The 26,919-nt window shown below is 40.8% G+C and overlaps 2 protein-coding genes and 1 long non-coding RNA gene across 4 annotated transcripts; 2 read left to right on the top strand and 1 right to left on the bottom strand.

The window, feature by feature from the left end:
- The first annotated feature begins 346 nt into the window (after positions 1–346).
- ND-B14.7 (NADH dehydrogenase (ubiquinone) B14.7 subunit) lies at positions 347–1,417 on the top strand. Of its 2 annotated transcripts, none has more exons than XM_017171496.2 (4): positions 347–485; positions 671–936; positions 997–1,091; positions 1,156–1,417. In XM_017171496.2, the coding sequence occupies exons 2-4, from the start codon at positions 680–682 to the stop codon at positions 1,311–1,313; spliced, it is 510 nt and encodes a 169-aa protein (XP_017026985.1). In that variant the 5' UTR covers positions 347–485; positions 671–679; the 3' UTR covers positions 1,314–1,417. The 2 variants fall into 2 exon arrangements, with proteins under 2 accessions (XP_017026985.1, XP_017026984.1); XM_017171495.2 differs by having other exon boundaries at positions 354–485; positions 674–936.
- A 10,172-nt stretch (positions 1,418–11,589) lies between these two features.
- Positions 11,590–12,553, bottom strand: LOC138928138 (uncharacterized). The gene is made up of 3 exons (XR_011444609.1): positions 12,481–12,553; positions 12,286–12,354; positions 11,590–12,101 (listed from the first exon to the last, which is right to left on the bottom strand). It is a non-coding gene; the product is annotated as an uncharacterized lncRNA (long non-coding RNA).
- A 1,554-nt stretch (positions 12,554–14,107) lies between these two features.
- LOC108077954 (probable cytochrome P450 6g2) lies at positions 14,108–16,315 on the top strand. The gene is made up of 2 exons (XM_017171494.3): positions 14,108–15,390; positions 15,453–16,315. The coding sequence occupies exons 1-2, from the start codon at positions 14,131–14,133 to the stop codon at positions 15,738–15,740; spliced, it is 1,548 nt and encodes a 515-aa protein (XP_017026983.1). The 5' UTR covers positions 14,108–14,130; the 3' UTR covers positions 15,741–16,315.
- The last annotated feature ends 10,604 nt before the right edge of the window (positions 16,316–26,919 follow it).

Here is a 26,919-nt window from a genome sequence, read left to right as displayed (position 1 = left end):
TATGTTTTGTTTCGCTGGGATTTTGGATTTTTTAATGGTATAATTTAAGATCTTAAAAGTATTCTTCTTAAAATTCATAATTTCAGACTTTATATAATCTACGACTGAGAATGCAGTTTAAAATTTCCCGCCTTCTTATAGTCATTTATCGATATACGATAGCCATCAAATCAGTTGGACCGTATTGTCAGAAGAGCCAATCAGAAAATATTTTTTATGGTGTGTACACACTGAACAGAAAATTTAATTTAAATTATAGCAATTTATTTGTTTTGTACGATACCTTTTACAATTTTTTATCTTTTATTTTATAAATCTGTGTCAATTATACTTTGTTTTATTTTCGTACCTGACTTTTTGTAAAGATAAAAATAAAAAACAATAAAGAATTTGGTATTTCAGCGGAGTTAAGAAACGGTTACACTACACATTCTTTAACAGCTGTTTTTTGTCGATCTTGGAAATAATTACGTAAATTTCGGCAGGTTAGCAAATTTACGTTAAATCTACAACAATTCGGGAGCCTGTCCCACGAAATGGAAGCCTCTGCAGCCCCAGCTTTGGCCAGAAGTAACTGCCGCTGCTCTGGGAGCCGCAAAGGCAACGGTTGCTTTGCTGTTGGACCGATTTGTTTTTGGTTTATAGGCTAATGTTTTTGCATTTTTACCAGCAGCCAACCATGTCGTTCTTACGCTCCAAGTACTACGACCATCCCGATGGTGAGGATGCCTTCGGCAAGATCGTGGCCACCAACAAATACGCCGTCTCAGCCGGCCTGGCCTGGTCCATGTTCGACGTGCTGACGCTCTCGAAGCCGCAGGGCTATGTGCCCACGCTGGGCCGATTCGCCTACAACACGGGTCCCCTGATGGGCATGGCCACGGCATTCACGCTCACCACCCTGGCAGCCACAAACGCCCGCGGCAAGGACGATAAGTGAGTGTGGCAAGGCGCCTAAAAAGCTCTTTAGATGCTCAACCATTTCCCCAATTGCAGAATCAACTACTTCCTGGGCGGAGTAGCAGCTGGCGGCGTCTTCGGTGCCTGGAAACACAACCACGTTGCTGGTCTCTGTGCCGGCCTCTTCCTGGGTTAGTATTCACCGCTCTTACTGTGCAAAGTCTTTGAGATTAACCGACATGCCGCTCAATCTAGGCATTGCTGGCGTCATCAAGAAGATGTCCGTGGAACAGGGCTGGGAGTTCTTCCCCGACACCCCCCTTAAGCAGTACGGAGGCCTAAACATTGCCGAGAACGACTGGACTATCATGGCCGACCGTCCCAGGAACTGGACCACGGAGAAGAAGGCGTAAAGTCTAGTTTCCTAATGGTTTTAATGGTGATTCGATTAGAGAAGGATTTGGCAGTGTCAGTTCGCCTTGCAACCGAATAAAGCAAAGTGAGAAGTGATAATGTACGCCGAATCCGAGTCCAATCCTCAGCTGTCCCAGTGTAATGGTGCCACAAGCTGTTGGCCGGGCTTCGTTAGCCGCTAAGATATGCAAACGAGCCGAGCTGTGTCACAAAAACTTATCAACAGTTGGCGTGAATGAATGACGGCCCGCAATCGGCAACCCGGAGAGGCCAACGAAAAAAAAAACAACTAAAACTGACTGAAGCATGGGGGAAACGAGTCACGCTCGGAGCCAGCGTCTTATATGCTGGCTACAGTTTATTTCTTTATTTCCATCGGCCCATTTAAAAGCCATGAATGTGCATTAACTCATGTTTGGCTCTTTTCACTTTACCTGGCGAGAGGTGGGGAAGTGAGTCATGCCCCGAGCATACACAAGCATTCGGCACAAAGTGTCATCTTATGCATACTAATGCTGCTTCTTAGGTACTTTATGCTGAAGATTGGGAACCAAGAATCTATCGATATGCTGCTGCAGCTGGGCTTATGCACAGAAAATCCCTTTCAACCGCAGCCGGAGACTCGGCCAATTTCTACCTTAACCTTTGCCAACCTTAGAATCTTCTCTTGGTTTCTTTGTTGCGGTTTGTCGGCTCATTTTTGCTGCTTCTCTTTGGGGTTTCAGCTTGCCAGATTTATTGTTATGGCGGAAGAAAGTTTTGCGAGCGAGTGGAGTGACCCTTAAGCGGGAAACCGTTAAATCTTGGCTTCGATTCTTCGCTTTATGTAAGCGATTCTCAGGCGTGGTTCCCTGATGTAATACTCCTACTTACGATCTGATTCCGAAAGTTGTGGCACCCATTAGGCATTATTTTCGCCACTTACCTTGATCTTTCGTTGCCATGTACATGAGGCTCGCATCATCTGCACCCGCTCTGCTCTGGGCTCCAGTGATCTGAAAACCAGTCGAGCAGCTTGCTCGCAAATTGAAGTGCGCCTGGCCGAATATGTATCCGAATCGTACTATGACTCTGACTAATCTGTGGCAGCTGCCTCGACTCCACTCCACTCGGCTGCAGGCTGGCGAATCTGGTGGATGCGGCTGCTGTCACGGCTGTCAGCATGCTGGAGCATAAACGGGGGGATTTTCGCGATCGCCGCGTGATTTATGGGAGATGAATGCTGCGGGGATGACATCATCATTGCCGGCAATTCGCCTTGGGGGCATACGATAGAGATCGGTGAGTGTGAGTGCCTCTTCCCTGGGGATGCCTTAGAGTTAATTAAAAATAAAATAATTGTTTTTACTTTCATTTCCTGGACTCGTTTAAAGAGTTGTCCTCGAGGCCCAATGAATTGGTGGAACGGTATCCTTTATTCAATTCCCATTATCGTTGCCAGAAGCACCATCCCCTTTGGCGTTGTCGCGTGCCAGCAGGATCTTAGAATTGAGAATATGCTAATTTCTGGCTGGGATTACTACGAGTGTTGCTCCAACCCCCGGCGATTTGACATGGGAAAAGGGGCGAAAAGTACCCGGAAAGCTCTTAAATTAATGAAACACTTGAAGCACCAAATGAGACTGTTATTTGTTATGTCAAAATATTGAATACAGAAGTTGTTCATGAACAGAAGAACTTTCTTATATACAGCAGCGGGGAATAACAGTGGAGAAGGTGTAAAAATATATTTTAAAATCAAATAGTTACATAATTTAGCCAAAAGATGTAATTAACTCGAATTGCTCTTCAGTATATTTTATACAGGCTTTAACATTTGTTCTTTTAAATATATGACTTCAGCCCTAATTTGTTGACTACAACTGTAGAATATAATACAAAGTATAAATGCGAAGTGGTCACGCAGCTCTGGGGAAGTTGCAGCCGTGGCAAGACGCTCGTAATTAATCTTGTTGCAGAGTTGGAGATGCGTTTTTATGGAACTGTGCGCCGCCTTCCAACGCACAACGCAGTCGTGTAATCCTTTTAATAAAGCCCGCGCGCAGCTCACTTCAGGCGACACCACTGTCAAATTAATCACCACGACAGCGCCGCAGTTAAGTACTGCCTCCTGCATCTCTGGCTTCTGCAAATGCATCTCAGCATCGTCATCAGCATCTGCAACAGCAACTGCGGGCAGGCATCGAAGGTTATTCCGCTCCTAAGCCTCTCACAATTCTGCAATTAAAGATCGGCGCGACACAAAAGACGCAGGCATACATAAATGCCATTTAGGTGCTTGTGGATATTTGTATCTTTGTATCTTTAGATACAAAAGTGTTTATGAATATATAGAGTTGCTGCTGCTTTGTTGCTGTCATTCAATTGGTGTCAAACTCCAATGACTTGGAGTAGACTGTGTGGAATGATAATACAAAAATTGATTTATTTAAAACAAAATATATACATTTAATTAAGATTAAAGCATGTAAGATTAAAAGTATATAAATATATTTTTATATTTTTATAATAAATCATTTAATCACTTTTTCTTTTGTGAAAATATGCCAGCTGAGGCCACAGTATGCCGCAGACAACTTATGATACGAAATCAGGGACACAATTCATCATTGGACACAAAGCGAAGATCTCTGGCTCCGGTGCTGCAGCTCTTGGCGTCTGTATTTGGTTGCAATGACACTCGGGAACCCGCACAGCTCCTCCTCCTTCTCCTCCTCCTCTTGTCTCTGGCAAACAGACAACCGCCTCATAAGGCTGGGCCGACAGCAGAGATGCAAATGCTGCAGCCAGAGATGGGTATACATATATGCATATGGGTATGGGTATCGGATTCACTTAACCCGATCCGCATCGGGGTCATAAGTGCAGAGTAAATAAAACATTTTACGGCCGAGGCGAACGTGCCGCCAAGAAGACCGAAGACCGCTGAAGATGAAGCTGCGCAGCTGAGAGCTCGAAATGGAGAAGAAAACAAATGAAGTGATTGAATACGCTGCGCAGACGCAGCCGGGTGGGAGTTATGGGAGTCATGGTAAATGCGGAGGGAGTAGCCATAGCCATAGTCCCCAAATGACAACAGCACGCGCTGGAGACCGCTTCCCCACTCGCAAAAGATTGATTGGATTTTTGTTTCCTCTTCGAGTTCATCAATTCCGACAATCTAAATGGAAATACTCAAGAAAAATACATTTTTTGGTGCTGGTTGTACGTCAATTTAACACTCGCCCAAGCGCATATTCGTGTAATCGGAGATAGGAGGGGAAGAGCATACAATCAATCAATGGGATATACCCTGGGAATCGGATCTTCCTCGCTGAGATCTGTTGCTATGTTTCAAGTGATTATTTATTCAGAGCTATGCTTATCATATCTGATTAAATTCTGTAAGCTTTTCACATTTTGATTGACAGAAGCTAGGGGTTTAATAGTGGAATTAAAAAAATGTTGTTAATTTATTTAATATTTTTATAAAAGTAAAGATCAAGCCAACAACTTATATCTTTATTTTTATTCTTGGAAATCCATTGCAGATCCCCTATCGCATTTGCTTGTTTGTTTTTTTCGGATTTAAGACAGATTGCAGAGGAAAATATTTACTTTGTGGCGAATTGTATTTGATTTGGTAATAAAACTATGCATATAGAGGAGCATAAACCATGCAAAATGTGCTGCAGGGGAGTGAATAAATCAAATAGGAATTCGTCACATGCGATAGCTCTCAAAGGGTCGCTCCCTGTCACCATCCCTTCTGATCCTCACCAGCTTGCAGCTCCGCCTGGCTGAGATACGCAACATTTGCTGTAAATGAAGTGAGACACATGGTCCTTGGGCAATGCAATTCCAGGCCATTCGTTTTCCAGCTGGAAACGCAATTATTTTCAATTCCAGGCTGGCTGGAGGGTTCCTGTTCCTTTTTCTTCAACTAGAGCGAAGCTCCGCTTCTCCTTTAGCTTCTTTTGTTGGGTTTACATGGAATCAGTTCCCGTACAGTCAAGCCACCAGAGCAGAACCTACAGGGAATAGGTCTTGAATGCAGTGCCACTTATCAAGCTTCCACTGTAATATGCTGCTCCAACCCGGGTGCCATGCCCTTCTTGCTTCATTCTTTCACATGCATCATACGAGGAGAATTGCGAGTGCTCGACGGCGTCGCTGGCTGTTCAAGTGGCATTCTTCAACTGCCATTCTTCTGCACGCCGGGTCTCCCCAATCCCGATCCCTTCTCCATCTGAAGTGGCTTCCGTTCGGCTCTCCAGCATAATAAATCTCTGTGGAGGGGCGTTGGGCGAACGCAGCTCTGCGGTCGTGACGCATTTGAACTTTGCTTCCCATATTTCCAATCAATACGAGTCTGAGGATCGGTGCAGTGCTTCCTCAATTGATAACGCATAAAATTTAAGCACCACGAATTCGATTTGAGAGACTGGGGAGTATTTAAAAGCCTGACTTCGAGGCTTAAGTGAACTTAATGGCAGCTTCCAAGTTCGATCCATTAACATGTGTACGTTTACGTCTGTGGGTTCTTATGTTACGTATGCACAGCTAAGGGCAACACACTAGATACATGTTGGTATGTACACGATTTCATGTATAAAAAAATTGTTTAAATTAAAGAATTAAATTGAATTAATTATACGATGCTTTTGTAATGCTATAGAAAGTATTTTAGGAATAATATTTCATATAATGTTGATATCTCTTTAGCTCTAGGTAGTACAATTTTCAGGGTTCAAGTACGAATATTAACAGATTTCCTAGGTAACATTCGGTCTGATATTACTATATTGAAATATTTAGATAAATATCTACAAATAATAAATTCTTTAATATATATATGTATATGTCCGATATCATTAAATTTTTCCCCGCGACTGTCAAGGCAATTTATTCTTACAAAAAGTGCATTGGCCGCGCCGGCGCAAAAGAACTGAAGGGCGGTGAAAACAATTTCGGAAGCTTTAAGTTCCCCCGATTTTCCTTCACTGCGCATTTATGCAGGCCCCTGGGAAATCTGTGCGGCGCATTATTAACGATTCCATTAATTTCTCCCCGAATCTCCTTTGGCTGCTCTAATTATGAAAATGTTTTTGATGTGCCCTGCCTCTGCTGAGCACTGAATGTGGTGGCCCCTACTCACTCAATTGATTCAATTATGCAGAACAAATCACAGTTTTTCGATTCGGTTGCTGATCCAACGCGGAGATATAGAACATTCTATTGTGAAATCTGAATGATTTGATTTATTTTTCTTTTTATAAGAAAATGTGATTTATCTTGAAATGAATTGATTAATCGATTTTTATATATAAAAGATATATACAATTTATATACTAAAACATTTTCTATTGGATCTGTTAATAGCAATATTTTTAATTTAAACATTTAATAAAAACTCGTGGTATTTTCCTCGAATAAATTCAATTGGTTTTCTTAACATTTAAGTTAAATTTGTAAAGATTGTTTTCTTTGGAATTCTGAAATTACTTAAAAAGCAACATATAATTTTTGTTTAATATTTAAATTATAGCCTCCATTCTTTTTCTGTATTCCCATATTATTTCCTACCAAAATAGTCTATTATATTCACTCATATCTGATTAAACTCAGACCGTAGTTACCTCTGAATCAGTGATAAAAAGAAAATTACTTTCCCGTTGCAGACTTCTTGCCAAATTGTCAGTTCCCCTTTGGCGAAAAGATAAAATCAAACTAGAGAAAGACTTTTCCGGAATTCCACGCAACGAGGCAATTTTCCATCTGTAACAATTGGGTCTAGTATCTGGGCGGTGGCATCTACGAGCTATGTACAAGCTCTCCACTCGCCGTTCGATTGATTTGTCTTCCGCTTTCTTCTGTCGCCGTTCGATTGTGTTCTCTCCCCACAGACCGAACCACACCCACCCAATTGGGGTACGAGAATTGGCATGATGTCTTTCTGGCTGCCTGTGTCACATTTACACAGTTATCTATTGAATGTGTCTTTTTTTGGCTTCGCATTGTGTGTCTTTCTCTCTCCACTGAATTTAATTGCGACTTTGGTACTTGTCATCATCGTTCGCGACTCGTTGATAGCTTTTGTGCTGCCTTTGCAGAGCAAAATGTGCGTGGATACGAAAGTTTTACGTTTTACGGGGGGTTCCAAAATTGAGGTTTAATTTGAGATACTTTTGTATGTGTGAAAGTATCTTTTGGATACCCAATGTTGTCTTTTAACCAGCGAAAGTTCTATAGAATAAGACTATTTTAGACAAATCATATAAAATATATATATTTGAAAATATTCCTAAAGAGGTAACAACCAGCAATCAACCGTTTAAGTTTATTTAAAATTCTTTAAACAAATTTTCTCAATTTGCTTAGCAGTCTTAACTTCAGAAAATTGATTTTGATTTGCCGAATACAAATTGATTTGAATTAAATTGACTGAAAAGAAGCTATTAATTGATAAGAGTAGTTTTATTAATTATTCAATTGGCTTTTTGTCCCATATTTTCATATATATATTTATAAGTTCAATAAATTTAAAAGTTTAATAAATATATTTATGTGATTAAAATGTCTTCAAAGAAATTTAACATTTAATAATCAAAATAATACTTACATATCAAAACTAAAACCATGACCGCCTTATTGCTGAGCACAAAAACTTTCCTATTCTATTTATTTTCTATTTTAAGCCGAATTTCTATTGCTGTGAGCTGAGCCATTAAAATTAATAAAGAGAATCTTCTTCTAGTTCTTGTTGGAGCTCAGTCCCCACCTTGTCGATTATCACTTCTCCGCATGCCTCTCGGTTTTACGGCTAACCGATGGGATTTGTCGCTGACAACACGGCTAGACTCTGGGAAGTTGGAGAAGTAATAATTGCCCAGATCACGCACAACTCCCATAAACTGTCGGTTCCGCAGGAAGGGAGAAGACTGGAGTACGGGGGAGTACGTAAACAGAAGCAACTTCAGAGAAGACTTCTATTTGGGTCAGCATTATCCACTGAGGAGGGCTGCTGTACTGCTGCCTTCCCTGGGAATGGTTCGCCATAAATCACGAGCGTGCGTCACAGCGGTAAATGACATTAAATTTCGAAACAAATCAAAACCTTTTCAACTAATGTAAAGTTTACAAAATATATTGCAGTTTCCATTTCCATGTTTATTTGGTGTCGGAGGAGGGAATTTATGGGCCACCACCCCTGGGAGGGGACGTTATCGAAATTGAATTACTTTTAGCAATTTGTAACGGTCGACGCCCTCGCCGATACAATTTTCCAGAAATGCCAGATTTCCCCACAGGGGTGGTTTCAAAAACTACGTAAGTATGTATATGGGATGCAAGTAGTTGAGGAAAATATTTATCTAACCCTTCGCCTCTCTCTAATTACACGCTAAAAATAAACAAACCGAAAATGTTAACAGACTTTGCTCTAGTTTTTTCCCTTCTCCACAAAAAGTGGTAAATGTATAACCATAAAAAAGTAAGTCCCCTTTTCAAGGAAATCAAATAAATAGAATTACGTTTGCGCCATAAGGACGCACTTACGGCTTAGCCTGCGTTTGACTTGGCGCACGCGTCCTGCCAGGATCCGGCACAGAACCCCCGGCAGGCAGCTGCCAAAAAAATAATTCCTCAAAGGGCTGCTGCTGTTGACTTCGTTACCCATCATCCAACTGGTTTCCAGTTGGTGGTCTTGTTAAGTCCTTGTTGATCCGTTTGTAAGCCCATCGGAGTGAGTCCAAAACAAACAAAGCGGAGTCAACCCTCGGCGACTTCTTTGATATTTATTAACTGGGGTAACGTCCGGGGAGAACTGTGCCAAAAAAAAAAAACTTTTATGAGTCGTGTTTTGAGTTATGATTTCTGTTTATATTTATTCCGAAACCCCCCTGGGAAATGTTTATTTTTTGCCATGAATTCTTATCAAATTAAAAATTCCGTTATTAAAAATGAGGTTTGTATAAGCGAAAGTCAGCAAAACGCTGGCCAAGTATAAACATTAACCCGGATTAATTACGATAATAAACTATCATTTTCACCCAAAACACGAATCCGAACCCGAAGCACCCCAGAGACCCGCCACAAAAGAATCAGCGACCGGAACTGAACCCGGCATATCTCGTGGAGCCCTGTAAAAAAAAAGAAAGTACGTGTGGTATGTGGTACATATGTATAAAAAAGGTGATATAATCGTACAAAAAACTGCGATCAGAATTATAACTATCTCGTTTTTACTGAATGCTAAACCATTAACATGGCTCAAGCTCAAATTGATTATCAGATTATTAAAAACTAAAGAGATTTTTTTTTATAGGCAATCAACTGATTGTAATATCGGGTGGTAAAAATATGAACTTTAAGTCTGTAAAATATTATAACAGGATTTCATTGAAGATTAAGAAGATTACTGATAAATACATTACATTTTAGCGCTAACCCAAAGAAAACGAGCTCAAAATGGCGTTACTCATCTTATTCTTTAAAATTAGAGTAAACCAAGGACGAATTTGGAGACCTTACACACATACATATGTAAATAGCTATTTTTGCTATTCTTTTCTTCTTAAACCTGTAAAGGTGCTGCGGGTTATTCTCTGATATCAGAAGCTCAGCCTTACCCATTAATTCTCGATCTCTGAATGCAATCCTCGCTGATTGCAATTTGTGGTCTACCATAAACCATGTTTGACATTTTCCCAGAGTGAATTATATATGCAGAAAATAAACTCCGAATGGGGTTTATGGTATAAGATCTTTGCGTGCTAAAACTTTAGCAATATGCTGTCACAAGAAGTCACATGTCACACTGTCTTCTTCGCTTCTTCTCGGTCTTCTTCGGCTCGTTACAGTTGAGCGCCCCTGGTGAGCTCAGCATAAACAAAAAAAAACAACAATACTATATAAACATATAGCCAACAACAACAACAACAAAAAACAAGATGGAGACTTTATTTGGCATTGGCGTGGGCGAAAACGAAACGAAAGACTTTTGCGTGACGGCGACAAACGCACACACGCACATGCAGCTGCGGAAGAGCTGAGCAAGCTTTCGTATTTCAATTTATAGCTGTAGTTCTCCGTTTTCTCCCGTTAAATGTGCTCCATCATCACAGTTGTAATACTGTTAAACAGTGTTCACTCACAAATAAAATTGTAATTTTTATGAATTTTATAATGGGAAATAATTAAATTACTATAGTTTAAAGGCAGGAGAGAGAGAAAGAAGAGACAGCATTAAATTAGAATTGAATTTGGCATTTCATATTGAATTTTATTAATAAAACTTAGTTCTTAAACCCAAGATATAATTCGTTTATAGCTTATAATAATGTTAGTTTGGAAAACTTGGTAAATTGTACATTTTGAAATCTCTCTATATCTTAAGTCTTAAGATTTAAACTTTTAAATCATTGATTTCGAACATAGGAAAGACCTCAGCAAATGTATGGTCTCTTGAAACCAATCTTGTTTTTATCCTAAAAGTACAAATGAAAAGCAAATATGACAAGAATTACCAAAACAATGAAAAAAATCTACCAATTTATAATGGTATTTTAAAAATACACTCTATTTAAATATAAATTCTACCATTTCACCTTTATATAATGTATCGAAACACCGTTTTTTGTCACCTTCTACAATGAGTCCTGTTTTTAAGTTTAAGACAGGACCCCTAGTCTTTTATTAAAGCAATAAGTTATAATGTTGACTTGGAACACTTGAGACCTTGTAAATTTATAAAGTTTTAAAAATCTTAAGACTTATGACTATATTTTCTTAAACCATTAATATCGAAAACAAAAAGGACCTTAGTGTATTTATTTGGTTTCGGCACGCGAATTAATCGCATGCAATCAATTTTGTTTTTATCCAAAAAGTAGAAAGGGAATGAAAACATGTAAAAAATTACCTTAATTTAGAAAAGTGTCATATTTTTAATGAAATTTTTAATATACATACATTTAGATATAAAGTTCTACCATTTTACCTATAAAGCATATCTTTCTAAACCTTCACAAGTCGTTCTGCTTTCAACTTTAAACCTTATGATCTAGTCTTTATTAAAATTTAAAAGTTAAGGTAAAAGAAAAAATTAAATTTAAATGTAAAAGTCTTAAAATTGCCATAAAAAACCTAGATTTATGCTTTCCAAGCTCTTAGTGTAGCGTCACCCATGGAGGTCACCTACGCACTGAAATTCCATATCTCTCCCTGAGTGTTGCATTTTACACGCAATTCCGTTGCAGATTTTTTCCCCTTTGGCAATTCATGTGCATTGTTTATATATGTACATATGGACATACCTTATAAATATAAATGTGTACATATATTTTTGCATTTGGGGTCGCGGTCGCGTGTCGCCTCGGAGTTGTGTGCCACTTAAGTGCATATATTCTTTTTGTTTTGTTTTCGGTTTTATTGCATTATGACATTTATTTATGGTCGTTCTCCCACTCGGACTGTGGCACGGAGTGCACGTGCAGGATAAATGGAATTGGGGGAATACCACTTGGTGGGTGTTAATGGCGTGCGAAGGAAGCCAGCCGGCCTCACCTATGGGTTTCATCTATAGTGTGTGGCTATCACTATCCCATCAGCTCCTGTTCCACACATCTACAAGAGTGGGCTTTGGGCTTCATGTTGTGCACTTCCGCTGGTCCCTGCGCCGGGTTCCCTGGCTGAGCCGCAGAGGTTTCCGGGCATATGTCACGTTTGTTTGCTTGCCAGCGGGAGAGGGAGCGGGTTGGGTGCTCCATCATTTGATTCTCCTTCGTGATCGAGAACCAAGACCCAAGCTTAAAAGTGCAGAAAAAATACACAGTAAAAACTAAAAGAGCTTAAAAGGAGTAATATGTATTAATAATTGTGTATAAATATATATATTTTTAATTTTCCGCATTATTAGAAATTATTGAGACTAGCTATAAGCTTATCCACTTTTAATAGATCACTTTTTCAATCAATTATTCAATTGCTTACTCTTTTCTGTATTTAACCCGGGAGCTCCAGTTGACAGATCTAGATTTCGCTCTTTGCGATTAGGTTACTCTTGAAAGAATTCAGTATAAATTGGTCTTAGATGTACTAAAACAACTTGCAAAGTTCGAATTTTCCTGCATTCGAGTGGAAGGATTGAAAATTCTCTTATTAGTGTATAGGCAGGAGGATCTATACCTTTTAATTCATTTATTTATACAGAGTTTTGTGATAAATCTTGTGTTTATTACTATGTATATTTTAATAAGTAGTACTCCGACTTAAGAACTAATTTAAGGTTTTTCTTTTCACTGCACCATGCATACCCGAAGCTGGCGTTTCGAATGCACCAGGTGTGATTCATGGCCCGCGGGTGTGATAAATTGCATGTTACAAATCAAAAGGGCAATAACAACATGGCTTTTGGAATGCGTCAGACTTGGTTTCACCTTCTTCCCCTTCACCCCCTTCTACTATACCATATAAAACTATATTTTTACCCATTTTCCCTCCGACAATCTCATAGCAAGTTTTATCGAGAACGCAAAACTTGCGTAATGCAATTAAAATACTTGTAAGCAAAACTGAACAGAGCTCTCCGCCCTTGACACAGTCCATTCACAATACTCGGCGGGGTAGCGGGTGGAAATGGGGGAGGGGAGGGGAGGAGTGGGGCCGGGGAGGGTCCAAGTCTGAGAGAAGCCCGTAATTGCCGCTCAGCTGCAAAACAATTTCAATTCATTCAAGCCGGGCTCGTAAACCTAATTAGTGATCACGATCAACAGAGAAGCGACGAGAGATGCAAAGTGTGAATGGCGAAAGAAAATTATAGTCTCAATTATAATTCAGTGTCAATGCAAAAAAAATAAGATCAAAGAGTGTTTGTCTGGCAACTAATTATATACCACGACACTTATAATTTTAGTAATTTCTCTCCAATAAAGTTTTTAAAATGAAATGAATGACCTTCGTATTTCTTATTAGAACTCCCTAGGTCTGTAGGCTGGAACCCCTTTAAAGATCGGTTATATCCCACTTCTTTCTAGTCCCCACACATTCCTCGGCGTATCGGGCATTCCAATCTCAGCCTGAAGCTTTACGAGTCCATTAAGGCTTCGAGATCCAGATTGTGACAGGCAACATACAGGCGCCTTCGTAAGCAAGTTATTTTTATTAAAGCCCATATACACATATAAAATTATAGCCATGTTTAAAATATGCAAACAAAAAAAGACAGAAAATAAAAAACAAAGATTGACTGGAGAAAACAACAAGACAAAGCTGCAGCAAGCTTGGAAATATTTTTTTGCATAAACAAGGTGCAAGATAAAAAATCAACAGAGTCTTGGCAGTCAGTTAGTCAGCCGGCAGTTGGCCTGGCTTGAACGCTGCAACGGCCAGCTTGGGTAAACTTGAAAACTGGAAAACGAGCGGCGGAAAACTGGTTTGTCAGACTCGCCAAACGCCCGAAATAAAATGGAAAGAAAAGGCAAAGGAAAGACGGGCCATAAGCCTAAACGCTGGCAATCAAATGCGGCCTGGCCATTCGGACAAAAGAGGTCAAAGTTGATCATGTGCCACAACTGGAAATTACTATCTAACAAAAGCACCTCTTAACGAGGCAAGACAAAGGTGACGATGGCACATTCAACTTTTCCAACCAACTTTGTAGCTAAAAAGAATAGTTGAAAAATGTATGAATTATTTAATTAGTTTCGTATTTTAAATTTGTTTCTTTACTAATACTTGCAACGCCTCAAATCGAATCGATTCTTGAAGGCAATTCTAGCTACTTTTTAATTTAACATTTCTTATAACTAGTAGAGTACCAGATGTAGTAGTGCCAACATGACTCTGGAATTGCTGATCTTCTTGGTGGTTCTTCTTACCATGGTTTATGGCCTCCTGCATAGAAATTACTCTTATTGGCAGCGTCTTGGAGTGCCTGAGATCAAGCCCAATTGGTTAGTGGGTAACCTGATGGCACTGTTCAAGCAGAAGAGTTTCTCGGAGTTCATATACCAGCTTTATAATCATCCAGACGCGGAAAACGAACCCTTTGTGGGCATATACGTATTCCATAAGCCTGCCCTGTTTCTCAAAGATCCAGAACTGCTAAAGAATGTCCTTGTCAGGGATTTTGGAAAATTTCGCGATCGTTACGCAAACGCCGATGAAATACGAGATCCTTTGGGCTCTCAAAACATCTTCTTCCTGAAGAACCCCGCTTGGAGGGAGGTGCGAATGAAGCTAACGCCGTTTTTCACTGGCAACAAGCTGAAGAACATGTTTCCGCTGATCGAGGAGGTGGGAGCTAGCTTAGGTGCCCATCTCCACCAGCAGCCGCTACAAGACGAGCACGGCTTTGACCTGGAGGTCAAGGAGTTGTGTGCCCTCTTTACCACGGATGTGATTTCCACCGTGGCTTTCGGAGTGCGGGCGAACAGTTTCAAGGATCCGAATGGAGAGTTCCGCCGGCATGGACGTTCTATATTCCAGTTTAGTCTTCTACGGCAGGTGGGGTTCACCTTAATCATGTTCCTGCCACACTTGGTTTCCTACTTCAGATTCAAAGTGATTCCCGCCGTGGACGCTCGATTCTTTCGTAATACTTTCAACTACGTGTTGGAGGAGCGCGAGAGATCTGGCCAGACGCGCAACGATCTCATCGATATCTTAATCGAATTTCGAAGGAGCACGCAGCAGGCGAAAGCTTCGGGTAACAAGAATCAGCTTGTGTTCGAAGGCGATATCTTGGTGGCCCAGGCAGGGTTTTTCTTCACAGCCGGCTTCGAATCCTCGTCTACCACAATGGCCTTGGCCATGTACGAGTTGGCTAGGGATGCGGATGTCCAGCAGCGATTGCGAGACGAAATCAAGGAGGCTCTGGAGGAAAGCAATGGCCAGGTGACGTTCCAAATGATCGAGTCGCTGGAGTACCTGCAGATGATCCTCTACGAGGTGCTGCGCATTTATCCGCCGCTAGCATTCATGGATCGCGAATGCAACTCCGACGAGGCCTACCCACTGGCTCCCTTCAGCAAGATGCGGGTTCCCAAGGGAATGCCCGTCTACATTCCCTGCTATGCCCTGCATTTGGATCCCAAGGTGAGTATAACTATTCTATCCCAAAATAAAATCTCATAACTTAAAACTGCCCCTTTTGCCAGTTTTTTGCTCAGCCAATGAAATTCCAGCCGGAACGATTCTCTGCTGAAAACCGAAAGAGCCACACTCCCTACTCCTACATGCCCTTTGGGGTGGGTCCGCGTGGATGCATCGGCGAACGCTTAGCATATCTCCAGGCGAAAGTGGGTCTGGTAAACGTATTCCGCAACCACCGGATAACCACATCGGAACACACACCGGATCGCCTACAACTGGACAACAAATCGATTTTATTGCAGGTCAAGGGAGGCATTCCCCTGCGCTTGATCCGAGATCCATTGGGTGTCTAACCCGGTTGGGGGTTAAGATCTTTGATTTTTCAATTAGTAGTTGTATTTACTCCCCTTTCACACACTCTCATTGGCCATCGTCGGCAACTGACAGAGCCAACTGGTGCCGGCTAATCCCATCGAGACACTCATAAATAGCCCGGCTTGACACTAATCAGACTCCGGAGTTTTGTTTTGCTCAGTTTGCTTGTTTACCCGAGCACTTAGCCGGAGACGGAGGATCCCCAGTCCAGATTCATGTATAAATAGCGATCGACAGACGGCGCTAAATGCAAACTCTGGCGCACAAACAGCATCTTTACTTCTCAGCCTCATCCTCAGATAAGGGAGAAAAATCACAATGTTTATTTTTGGATAGGCGCTGCACTTCACTTTATGATTTGCCAAGCAAACAATTTTCAGATTCAGTAATCTTCAAAGAAGCGATAAGGTTAAGGAAGTGTTTAGGAAAAGATCTTAACAGATTTATATTCCAATTTTTGTTTAATTATATTATATGCTTATATATTTCATTTCTCTTTTAAATATTTAAATTAAGAAATATATTCAAGGTACGTTCAAGGTACAAAATTAAAGCTTAATTAACTTTCACTTCTGAGAAATAAGAAGGTATAATTCTTATGTTTAATATAGTTTCTCTGATCACATGCAAGCCACACTTGAAACACGATCTATAATCTTTAAAATTATACCCCATTTGGTCTATTTGTGTGTTATTTATGGTAAGTACAACATGTATTGTCTTGCTTCGTGGGACTGTAGTATTTTTCTGCCACTTATTTGGCTGTAATGAAAGTTTGGGCTAATTTATGGGACATTACCATTTTCATTCTGATGTCACTCGCACGTGAATTCCAATGGGCCGCCCCCTCCGTCGTCTGTCATCATCCAAATGGCAATGGGCATTAAGTCAAATCAAATTGCCCAAAATAGACAGGGCGTGTTACCAGACATCGCTGGGGTATTTCGGTAGCTTCCCGTTTCCGAAATTTAATTGGAATTGAGGGAATCTGGAGGCGAACTTGGGCATCGCCGCCGTCAACTAAATTAGCGCCAAAGTAGGCATTAAAATTTTATGACGGACAAGTAAACAAAAACTCGCAGATGCATAAGGTGCCACTTGGCTGTAAGCCACCACCACCCCCTCTCCGTGTCTCTTCCAGTCCTCGGAATCTCCGCCTCCTGCTCCGATTTCTGGGTGTCGTTTAATGGGCAACTGCAACCGAAGGCGGAAAGCGCCGCCGGAAGATTTATGGGTGAATGTAAATCTCCAAACGTGTGCAACTTTGTTGGGGGGAGGAGCACCCAGCTAGTTCTCTGGAAACGGGCATACCATATATATTTTTGGGACTACGTTTATTATTGAAAATTCCCAGCTTTTGTTGCACAAATAAATAGAGGCCTTAGACTTGGCGTAAACAGAAACTCCCCTCGCGAGGCCATAAATTACTTGAACTCTTCTAATTAAAAGGAATCCTCGGTCGAGCCAGAGATTCATATATATTATCCGAAAGTATTATGAGTGGGCTTCGGTTACACATAAAGCCGCCGCCCCGAAAATGAGTTTCCTCTTAATTGATGGGAATATCGCTGAGCACGACTCCCTCATAAAAGTTTTGATTTGAATTGGATTTGAATTGCGTTGCTGGCAAATCTTTGAATTCAATAAGCGGCCATGTTTAGGTCTGTTAATAGACTTTGCTTCCCGGAGACGAAAGGCTGCTTACCCAGAAACTCCGAAATACTGATGCAGAGGGACTGGAGCGGGCCAGCTGTCAATCAGAGTGATCCCCGAGAGGGGCGAGGAATTTAATTGAATTTAGAAAATCGACTCACTCTGACAGCTCAATGACGTTTCGGCTGGCTTAGCAGATTTCATTATGAAGGCATGGGTAAAGGCGTGAAGCAAGATCGTCTCCTATACATATATGTATATGTTTTCTGGAAAGTGTGAAGATCTTCGTCTTAACTTGGATATTTTTGAAAAACTGATGTGACAAGCCTTAGGTACTTTTGAAGGACCCGCAGGACACATAAACTAGATAGAGCTCGAGATGTTAAAACATTTGTAATTTGATAAGACTGACGTTGTCTGTTTTGTCATTTACTATATGTTTTTGAAGTGTGCATAATGTGTGTGTGTCGTCTGAGGTCGGGCAGAGAATAGGTGCTTTATTTTGTCCGATTTTGGTGGGTTCCAGTCCTGAAAATCGGTGAGGAATTATGGCTTAACATTGTTGATATAGTTCGGAAAATGCTAAAAGAAAACTTGAAGATATGGTATTTGATGCCTGTTTCCTTGGATTAAATGAAAATGTTTTCTGTTCCGTATCAAATCCCATCGTAACTGTTATTTCTAACCAAAACATACTTCTCCAGCATTCCATTACCTGACGACTATCAATCCAGTGGCCACTGAAATAGCAGCTGCTCCTTGATTTGCCCCTCGGCTCGACTCCAATGGGGTGGGAAATCGACACTGGACTCTGCTGGGGTGAGCCGAGTGCAGCAAATAAATAATACATTTTTAAAAATCTGCTCGGCAACAAATGAGACCCAAGCGAAACATAATGCAGTTGGCAAAATGTGTGTGTGCAGGCAGCTGTGCCAACTGCGAAAACTGTCAAGCCAGCAAAGGCGAGCGGTGTTATTGTTGTTAATTATGCGCCACAAAGGCAACATCAACAAACAGCACAATGGACGGCTGTTTTCGACCCTCGAAATACTCTTTAACATCAAAGACACAGACACACAGACCCTCTGGATGCCATTGATTTAAGTGGCAATCAGAGACTAGTTGTTGGGCTTAGATTAAACTGGGTATGTTCGGTTAGTAAAGTATAGATTAAATGAAAAACTATTACACTTACATTTAAAAATATCGAAAAACGTCTACAGTCAAGCGGATCTTATTCTTATTAAGGGGCAAATCATATTTGTAAAGATATCATCGTAATGTTAGCAAATCATATTTAAAATAAGGTTGATGTTAACCTGGCTCTCATTTCGTGTCATTAATTTGGTCTGTTTTGCCGTAAATTTAACCACATTCAACCTCTTCCCTGAAAAGTTAATATCCTTTGGAAGAGTAAACACAACAACGAGGGATGGCAGCGGAGCAGAGAGCTGAAGCATAGCCTCTGGCTGAGTCCAGACAGAAATCGGAGCAAGGAAATGAGGTCGCGCCTGCGCCGAGTGACTCCGGAGGAGGCCCGAGCTGAGGGAAATCGCTTCAGTTTAGTTTACATTCGGCCTGGGCACGTGATCGGCGCAATGGCAGCTAATTGCTGTGTCTCAATTTTCAACTCTCGGCCCAAAGTGCTTTTGGGCTTGGTCGTCGTGACTCATTTGCAGGCTCAACCTCGAGTAAAGTCGGGGAATGAAGTGGACTCGAGCCGAACGGACCTGGCATATGCTGCCTGTCGACCACGTTTGACCCTCGGCCCGGGCTTAGACTTTGAGCTCACGGGGATGTCGGGGGTTCAGTGGTTCAGCCGAGGTCTGAGGGAGGTCCGATTTCGGTCATAGTCCGAGCGTTTGCACAAATGGTTCTGTGTCATTGAAGGGGATATTAACAATTTGGCAGACATTTTGGACATGTGAGGAATTTATAGAAATAGCTGGGAAGCCATAAAATATAATAATAATAATAATATCTAATTTAATTCCAAATTATAACTATAAAGTGTTATATTATCATTATTACTATTATATTACTTGTACTACATATAATATTTATATTTTTGAATTTAAATACTTTCTCATTTCTAAAACCTGGTTTCGAGTTCTCAGATGATTATTTATAGCTATAGGTTCAAGTCGGGAATATTAATAAGTACTGTCGCCAGACAACTCAAAAGCTAGGGTGTGACATGCTTCGATCCCTGAATTTTACCCCTTCTTTTATTCGAATTTAACCGTCAGCGCATTTTTGTTTCTATACTTTTTTGCTTTTTAGCTGGCTGCGCATTCTATTGTCGTTTGGCTCGATGGTGTTTATGTGCTAGGTAGTACTAGGAAAGCTGCCTTCTGGTGGGGCGGAGGTTGGGCCGAAGTTGAACGAACCGAGGGCAACGAGTTGTAGAACTGTGGGTGCAGTGGCTTCAACATAAATACACCATCCCAGGGAACTACACCTTTTCTCCAATGCAACTCTGAAGAATGGAGCTTTTATCGCCGTTCTGTGTGCTCAGATAAAAAAGTGCTGGAGATAAGATATGATTTTGTGTTTATATAAAACCACTCGCTTGTCCGTCATGAAAATTAAATATTATTTTAGATTTATTTTTAGAAATGCTGTCAGCAGAAGTCAGGGGAGAAATAATAACTCTCTACGATGCTGCCCACCTGCAATCGATAGGAAATCAGTGGGATCCGGATAAATGTTAATCAATGGCCGTGTGAAAACAGACAAAGAAACGTCTTATATGGTGGGAAGACTCCGAGACCAAGTCAAGACTCAGCTCAAGACGTCTCGTCTTCATTTGCATTTCTCTAAAATTATTCTCTTCGCTCGGAGCCGACATAATGAACTAATTTCTTAATTATTCACGGGAAGTTTCGACAGGTAACCCGGCACGATAATGCGCTGGAAGACAGACACGAAGAAAAGTTGGCCAAGCAATTTTTGCAAGCTTCTGTTTAAGTTGTGTAATTTGCTTGAAAATGATTCAGCAAAACGTTTTCAACGCTTTCCAAACCGCCAGTGCAGAGATCAAATTTCCCAAATGGCGTTAACAATTAACGATGTTCAGGAAAGAAATGGGAAACTCGAGCGCACTCCGGGCGTTGTGAAAATGCCTCTCTATTGGGTGGGCAGAGAGAGAGAGAGAGGGTTACACTCCGCCATGGCAACAGAGCACAGCACAGGTGCAGCGAGAGATAAACAGCAAAGCGGATGACACCTGTTCCCCCTTCAGCAGAGCGTTGTTTATCACAATAATGACGGGGCTGCGCTCGGAGTAACCCCGACTTGGGTTGACTTTGGCCCGAAAAGTGGATTGTGAAAAATATAATTTGTTGGCAACTTGCAAGTGCATTCGACTGTGTAAAGCGGAGTTCTCTGAGGATGAGGCTGCCGCCAGGGGTTAGCTACGCTCCGCTCCGCTGACTTTGCCGGGCTTGGGAAAGTGGCAATGAGCCACCGCACCACCACCACACCAGCGCTCCGTAGGAGGAAGTCGCGTAATTGACCTTTTTCGGCTATATTTCTACATGCCACAAAACTAGTTGCCTGTCAATGGCGCTGGCACGCCCACACGTACTTGCCGCGTACAGTTCAACAGTGGAATTATGGTAATTTCTCTTAGTGTCTCTCTACCCGATTTGCATAACAAAAAGTCCAACAAGTACTCGGACTCTGTTCTAATAAAATGTGATACTATTCCCCTTTGCTGGCCAGACGCAACCAAACTAATTACAACCATATGGGGGCACCTTTTGGCTAAAGTAAACACAAACGTTTGCTGGGAACTCAAAAAATGTTCTCTTTCGAAGGGATACGCTTCATTTCGGCTGATTTTATGAGCGATTTTGCAAGGCACCACTGAATTCCGGCATTTTTTGTTTACCTTTCATAAAAAAAACAATTTGTTTAGAACGATCTTTTGGTATGGGAAATAATTACTCTCGCAAGGGGGCTTCTTTTGTTGGGTAATTTTTGAAGAGTATTTTATGTTCTTCTACGTAATTTGTATTAGAAAATCTGTATAGAAATAATATAAATTAGAAGACTAGTATTTTTTCTTCTACAATAAGTAAATTGTTGTAAAATGTAATTAATTAAAGTAAGAGATGTGTTCTGGAATTCAAAAACATCTAGAACGTTTTCATTTCTTTTTGTTTCTTGTTTTTTAGCTGTTGTAGTTTCAATTATTCCCTTTAAGCCATTTTTACTGTACCTTGTTTGCCTTTGAAATCGAAATGTTTACGTTTTCCTCCAAAATGTTTCTTCCCTCATTTATTTTGTTTGAATTTCGCGCTTCATTTGCTTCAACAGAACGCTCTCCCATGAGCCAGCGCTCTTCGATCACCATTGTTTGCTTAGACCCGTAGTCGGGCAGCGGTTTCCAGTTTCCGGTTCAATAGAGCAACGGAGCACCTAAGAGCCACGATCTCTCTGCGGTCACAAAAGTTTCTAATTTGTGTGTAAAAACGCCGTTTGAGGTAATTGAAATTAGTCCAACAATGCGTGCGCCTGCGTCACGGAAGCACTCAAAGCACGATGACGGAGTGGACAACAGTGGGGCTTCAGGGGAGCCGCCATCGGCTCGAGCCAGCGGAAATGCAGTGTCAGCCATGCCAAGTTGGGCTTGGGCTTTGAAGCCGCCGCCTGCGACTCGCGACTCGAACAAAAAACTCCAGCTTTTTGTGACGGCACGTTCGCTTCCAAATTAACAGCGGCCATTGGCCATTTGGCCAGCGGCGGACTTGAAAAGCGCGGACAGCTACTGTAGACCATATTTTCCATAGACAATTGCACTTTGAGGTAATCCGAGAGGCGGCGAAATGACCTCGTTCTTAGCGTTAGTGCTGCGTAAAATGCAATTTACGCAAAAAAAAAACACAAAGGTGAGAATGCAAAGCGGTCGCCGAAGAGCAGTAACAACGAACAATTGGCGGATTGCCTTGTAAATACCCTTGACGAGTGACAGTTCTGACTTGGCTTTAAATAGTTGAATTTTTCTAGGTTTTAGGTTTGTAAAGAAATTATAGAATATTCAATTTTCATTTGTTAAACTCTTACAGGCGAATTGCATAAATTTGTTGCTAGCAACATGTTGAGCAACTATTGCCATGTTAAATCCCAGAAGAGGGTTCTATATAAACCGCTAGGATAAAGTCTTTTTACCCTTATAGATCTTACATTTCTATATATATTTATATATATTATACAATTAAATTCAGCTTAAATTCTACTCTTAGCTTAAGATAAACTCCCCAGTGATATCAATTAGTTTCTAGCATCATGTTCATTTCCTTTTTCGTGGACAGTCTGCCAGCATTGTGGTCTGCCTAGACCCCTCACGCACTGCTCTCATTGCTTAAGTTGCGTTAAATCCAATTAATGATGTCCATCAGACAGCAGTCGCCGGGGGTCACCTGGAGCACTCGGTGCAGGAGAAGCTCGGGTGCTCCCTCTGGGTCCATGGCATGACGATGTGTCGGTGCAATCACAAGGTGAATACGGAGAATCGACAGCACCGGAATTCCCAAATGACTGACTAATTTGTCAAACGCCCTGCTCTCGTCGAGTGCCACCATTATCCAACTATGACAAAGATTCCATTCCGGCCGAAGGCTCGGTGGTCATCTTTCGCTCTTTTGTTCGCTATTATGTTTGCCTCAAAGTGGTTTTTTTTACGACCTGCCAGGGGAGTGCATCTCGGTGCATTAGGGCAGGGCACTCTGCGTGTTTATCACTGCTGGGTGATACTTCTCACGGTGTGTGGTCCGGTCCGGGCAATTGAAATGTCCATTGGACATGGGAAATGAGTTATGCGCCCAATATTTCCCGCCGATTTCTTCATTAAGCCGCTTAGCTTGTAGCCAGACCCCATTTCCCTATCGGGTTACCGAATTGCCCAACTAATTCCATCTCGGAGTGGATTTTCCTTGGTGGGTCGGCTCGTGGCTGCACTTTCTAGGGCCATTTGGGGCCTGGAGCCCTGCATTTCCTCAACCGCAAGACACTCGAGCAAACGAACAGTCGTCACCTTTTGCCCGTAAAACGAAACTTTTGTGTCAATGCCTTCTTTGCCGTTTCTTTTTCGGTCGATTTTATTGGTAACACTGGGTTTCTGCCGCCGCTGTTTTGGCTCTGTTTGTCTTTCTGTTTCGGGCTTTGGCTTGGCTTGGCCTGACCCCTTCGTCGCCAGCGCCATCGCCATCGCCATCGCCATCGCCATCACCATCGCCGGCAGCAGCTTGTTGTTCCAATTCTCCATTGCTGCTGTAGTCGAAATTCTTATTTTATTTTTAGTTTATTTGGACGCTTAATAAACTTTACACTTAAACAAAATAAATGAAAAACTACACAAAAAAACTAGAATATTAGAGAAACTAATCGTAACAATATTAATAATATTATTATAATTTAACTCAATTTAGTTCTAAAACATGAATTTAATTTTTATTTTGTTTTTAACCAGGTTTGTTCGGTTTTTAGACTTAAATATTATGCAGATATTACTATATAACATGGATGTCCAAGGCCCTGACTGTGCAATCACATGGAAATTGGTTAAAACTATTTTTTTAGTTCAAAAACTGCTAATTTTGATATAGTATTTTAATGAAATATTTAAAAAATCGTTAGATATTATTTTTTTCATATTTAGAGACACTTTCTTTTATACTTCACTCAAATAAATGAATTTAAAATACTTCTTATTACGTTTTTTAAGAAACGATAACATATACTTGCTGATGTTTCCCAAAATTTTTATACCCTTGCAGGGTATTATAATTTCAGTCAGAAGTTTGCAACGCAGTGAAGGAGACGTTTCCGACCCTATAAAGTATATATATTCTTGATCAGCATCAACAGCCGAGTCGTTCTAGCCATGTCCGTCTGTCCGTCTGTCCGTCTGTCCGTTTCTACGCAAACTAGTCCCTCAGTTTTAAAGCTATCTGAATGAAACTTTGCATATAGTCTTCTATATGCTCTCACTGCTATATATGTCGGAACGGGCCGGATCGGACGACTATATCATATAGCTGCCATACAAATGTTCGATATATTTTTCGAAAAAATATTATAACTTTGCTGTTTTTCAATATTTTTGCACATTTTTTTAGATGTAGCCATTATATATTATTTCTGAATTTTGGTAAAAATTTTATGAAAATCGGACGACTATATGATATAGCTGCCATAGGAACGATCGGGAAATTAATAGGAAAAAAATTATTGCTTCGTTGTTTTTCAACGTATGTTTATCTACTCTGAGATATACGCTTTTTTTATTATTCTAGAATTTTGGTATAAATTTCATAAAAATCGGACAACTATATCTTATAGCTGCCATAGAAGCGATCGGTAAATGTATAAAATATGTAAAGCTGGGAATGTAAAACTGTAAGTGTCAAACTGTAAACATAATAAGTATAGGTAAAATGTAATGAAACACTGTTTTGTGAGTCTTTTCAGCATTTAAATCTATAATATAAACATCGAAACCAATCTGCAAGGGTATACAAACTTCGGCGTGCCGAAGTTAGCTTCCTTTCTTGTTAAACTAAATTTTTATTTATTTTAAAGTACCTTTTAATAGTAGTGTATCTGCCTCAAATATCATACTTTTGCTTTGAACGTGCTTTTGTTCAAGCCCGGAGTACTTTTCTGCAGTGCTAGCGAATTTTTTTATATGTATATATACAGATATGGTAAATATTTATGCTTAGAGATTTGGGGAAGCGCTCTCTATCTGAGCGCACCATTTATCAAAGAATGGATGGATGGATGGGTGCACACAAAAATCCATTATCTAGCGCATACATCGTGCAAACTGCAAACAAGAACAGATAGGTAACAAGCTCACTCGCCCGGAATTTTGAAACTACGAGCAAATGAATGAAATGCAATGCATTCCACAGTCGACCCCATATTTCATATGCTGCTTATCAACCACGCTGGGATCGCGGCGGAACCCCAGAACCAAGAGGAAAACCGAACCCAACTCTCGAGCAAGCAGTTGTCATTGGGCATTGGAACAATTCACCTTTGTCCGCGTTCCGGGGGTTGTTCTCTTCACCAGGATCGTGGGTCTGCAGGAGGGGTTGATATTGCTCCGATTGCACCGCCCGCGCACTCGGCCGCACATTTGTATTAGGGTCATATTTCACTTGTAGGGCTTCCAGCGAAGTTTCATTTTAATTTTATTGTTGTCGCACTGCTGTCCCCCATTCGAGTTTTGCCCTTTTGTTTTGTTTGGTTGTTTTTGCCGTAGGGCCGGGAGTCCATCAGTTCCAGCCAGAGCCACCCTTCTGCGGTGAAATATGTATATTTTACAGGCATACTCTCCGAGACTTCCATTCTCCCTGGTTCCCCTTTCCCAGCAGCATTTCGGGGGTTTCGTGATTTTGTTTTGGGCAAGCTGATGCTAAAAATAGTTGTACTAGCGGTAATAAAGCGAAATATGTTACCCTGTTAATGGGTTTTACGGCCTGGGCTCACCCCGAGATCTTGTCAGTTGGTTTCCGTTTTGGTTCCTATCAAATATTATGTCATGCCCGATGAATGTGCCCTCCAAGAGCAATATGTTTGGTTTTGTGGGCTTGCAACACAAAGCCAATCGATTAGATTGCCAGTGACTGATAGTTGGCTATATATTCGAAATATATGGGAGTGGGTAGACAATGAGATTTTTGCTGAAATTAATTAAAACTTTGTATGACTGACCTAGCACAGGGTAGCGGAAGATCCTTGAGTTATTGTACTCTTTTTTAAAATATTTGAACTAAACCAATAGAAAACAAGTTATAATTTATAAGGCAACAGGAAATGTGTTACTTACCATTATTTTTTTAAATTTTCGTGCTAAGAAGAAGTGATTTTTAACATTTTAAGGCCGACTCTAAGAACAAATAGGACCGAGGATTTAGATAAACATTACTTCCACCTTTCTTATTGAAAATTCTATAAATAACAATCCTTTTAATTTGTATTATTTTTATGTATTTAATATAAGCTATTAATTATCCCAGTGATTTATTTTTTTCGAAATTTACAGAATAACTTTAATTATTTATTTTCAAATCAAACAATATGCTTTCTTCTCCCCTTTTTTGGCAATGCTTGCTTTTTTGTTTGTTGTGTTTACTCTCTGTTTTTGTTTAGACTATTTTGCCATATCGGGCCAGTGTTAGTGTCAAGTCAAGCGCTGGTTTCAATTTCAGCGAAAACGTGGCGAAACTAGTTTAAGACCATATTTTCTGCTTTGATTGCAATATTTTTTCCAAAGTGTTTCAGCTTTCAGCCGCCATTGGAATGGGCATTGGAGACAAAGCACCTGCACAGAAACGCCAAGACGAGGCCAGACACAAGGAGAATAGGTCTGAGTCTCAGTCTGAGTCTGAGTCTGTGGCTAAGTGTGAATTTGCTCACCTCATGTTTGTTATTTTTTCGCTCTTTTCTGCATTCCGGGAATCGCTTTTCGGTTGGACACGCTGGTGGTTA

The sequence above is a fragment of the Drosophila kikkawai genome, chromosome 2R (genome assembly GCF_030179895.1).
Source record: "Drosophila kikkawai strain 14028-0561.14 chromosome 2R, DkikHiC1v2, whole genome shotgun sequence".
NCBI classification, from domain to species: Eukaryota; Metazoa; Arthropoda; class Insecta; order Diptera; family Drosophilidae; genus Drosophila; species Drosophila kikkawai.
Note: the sequence above shows the minus strand (reverse complement) of the source record. Positions and strands in the feature narration are given on the sequence as shown.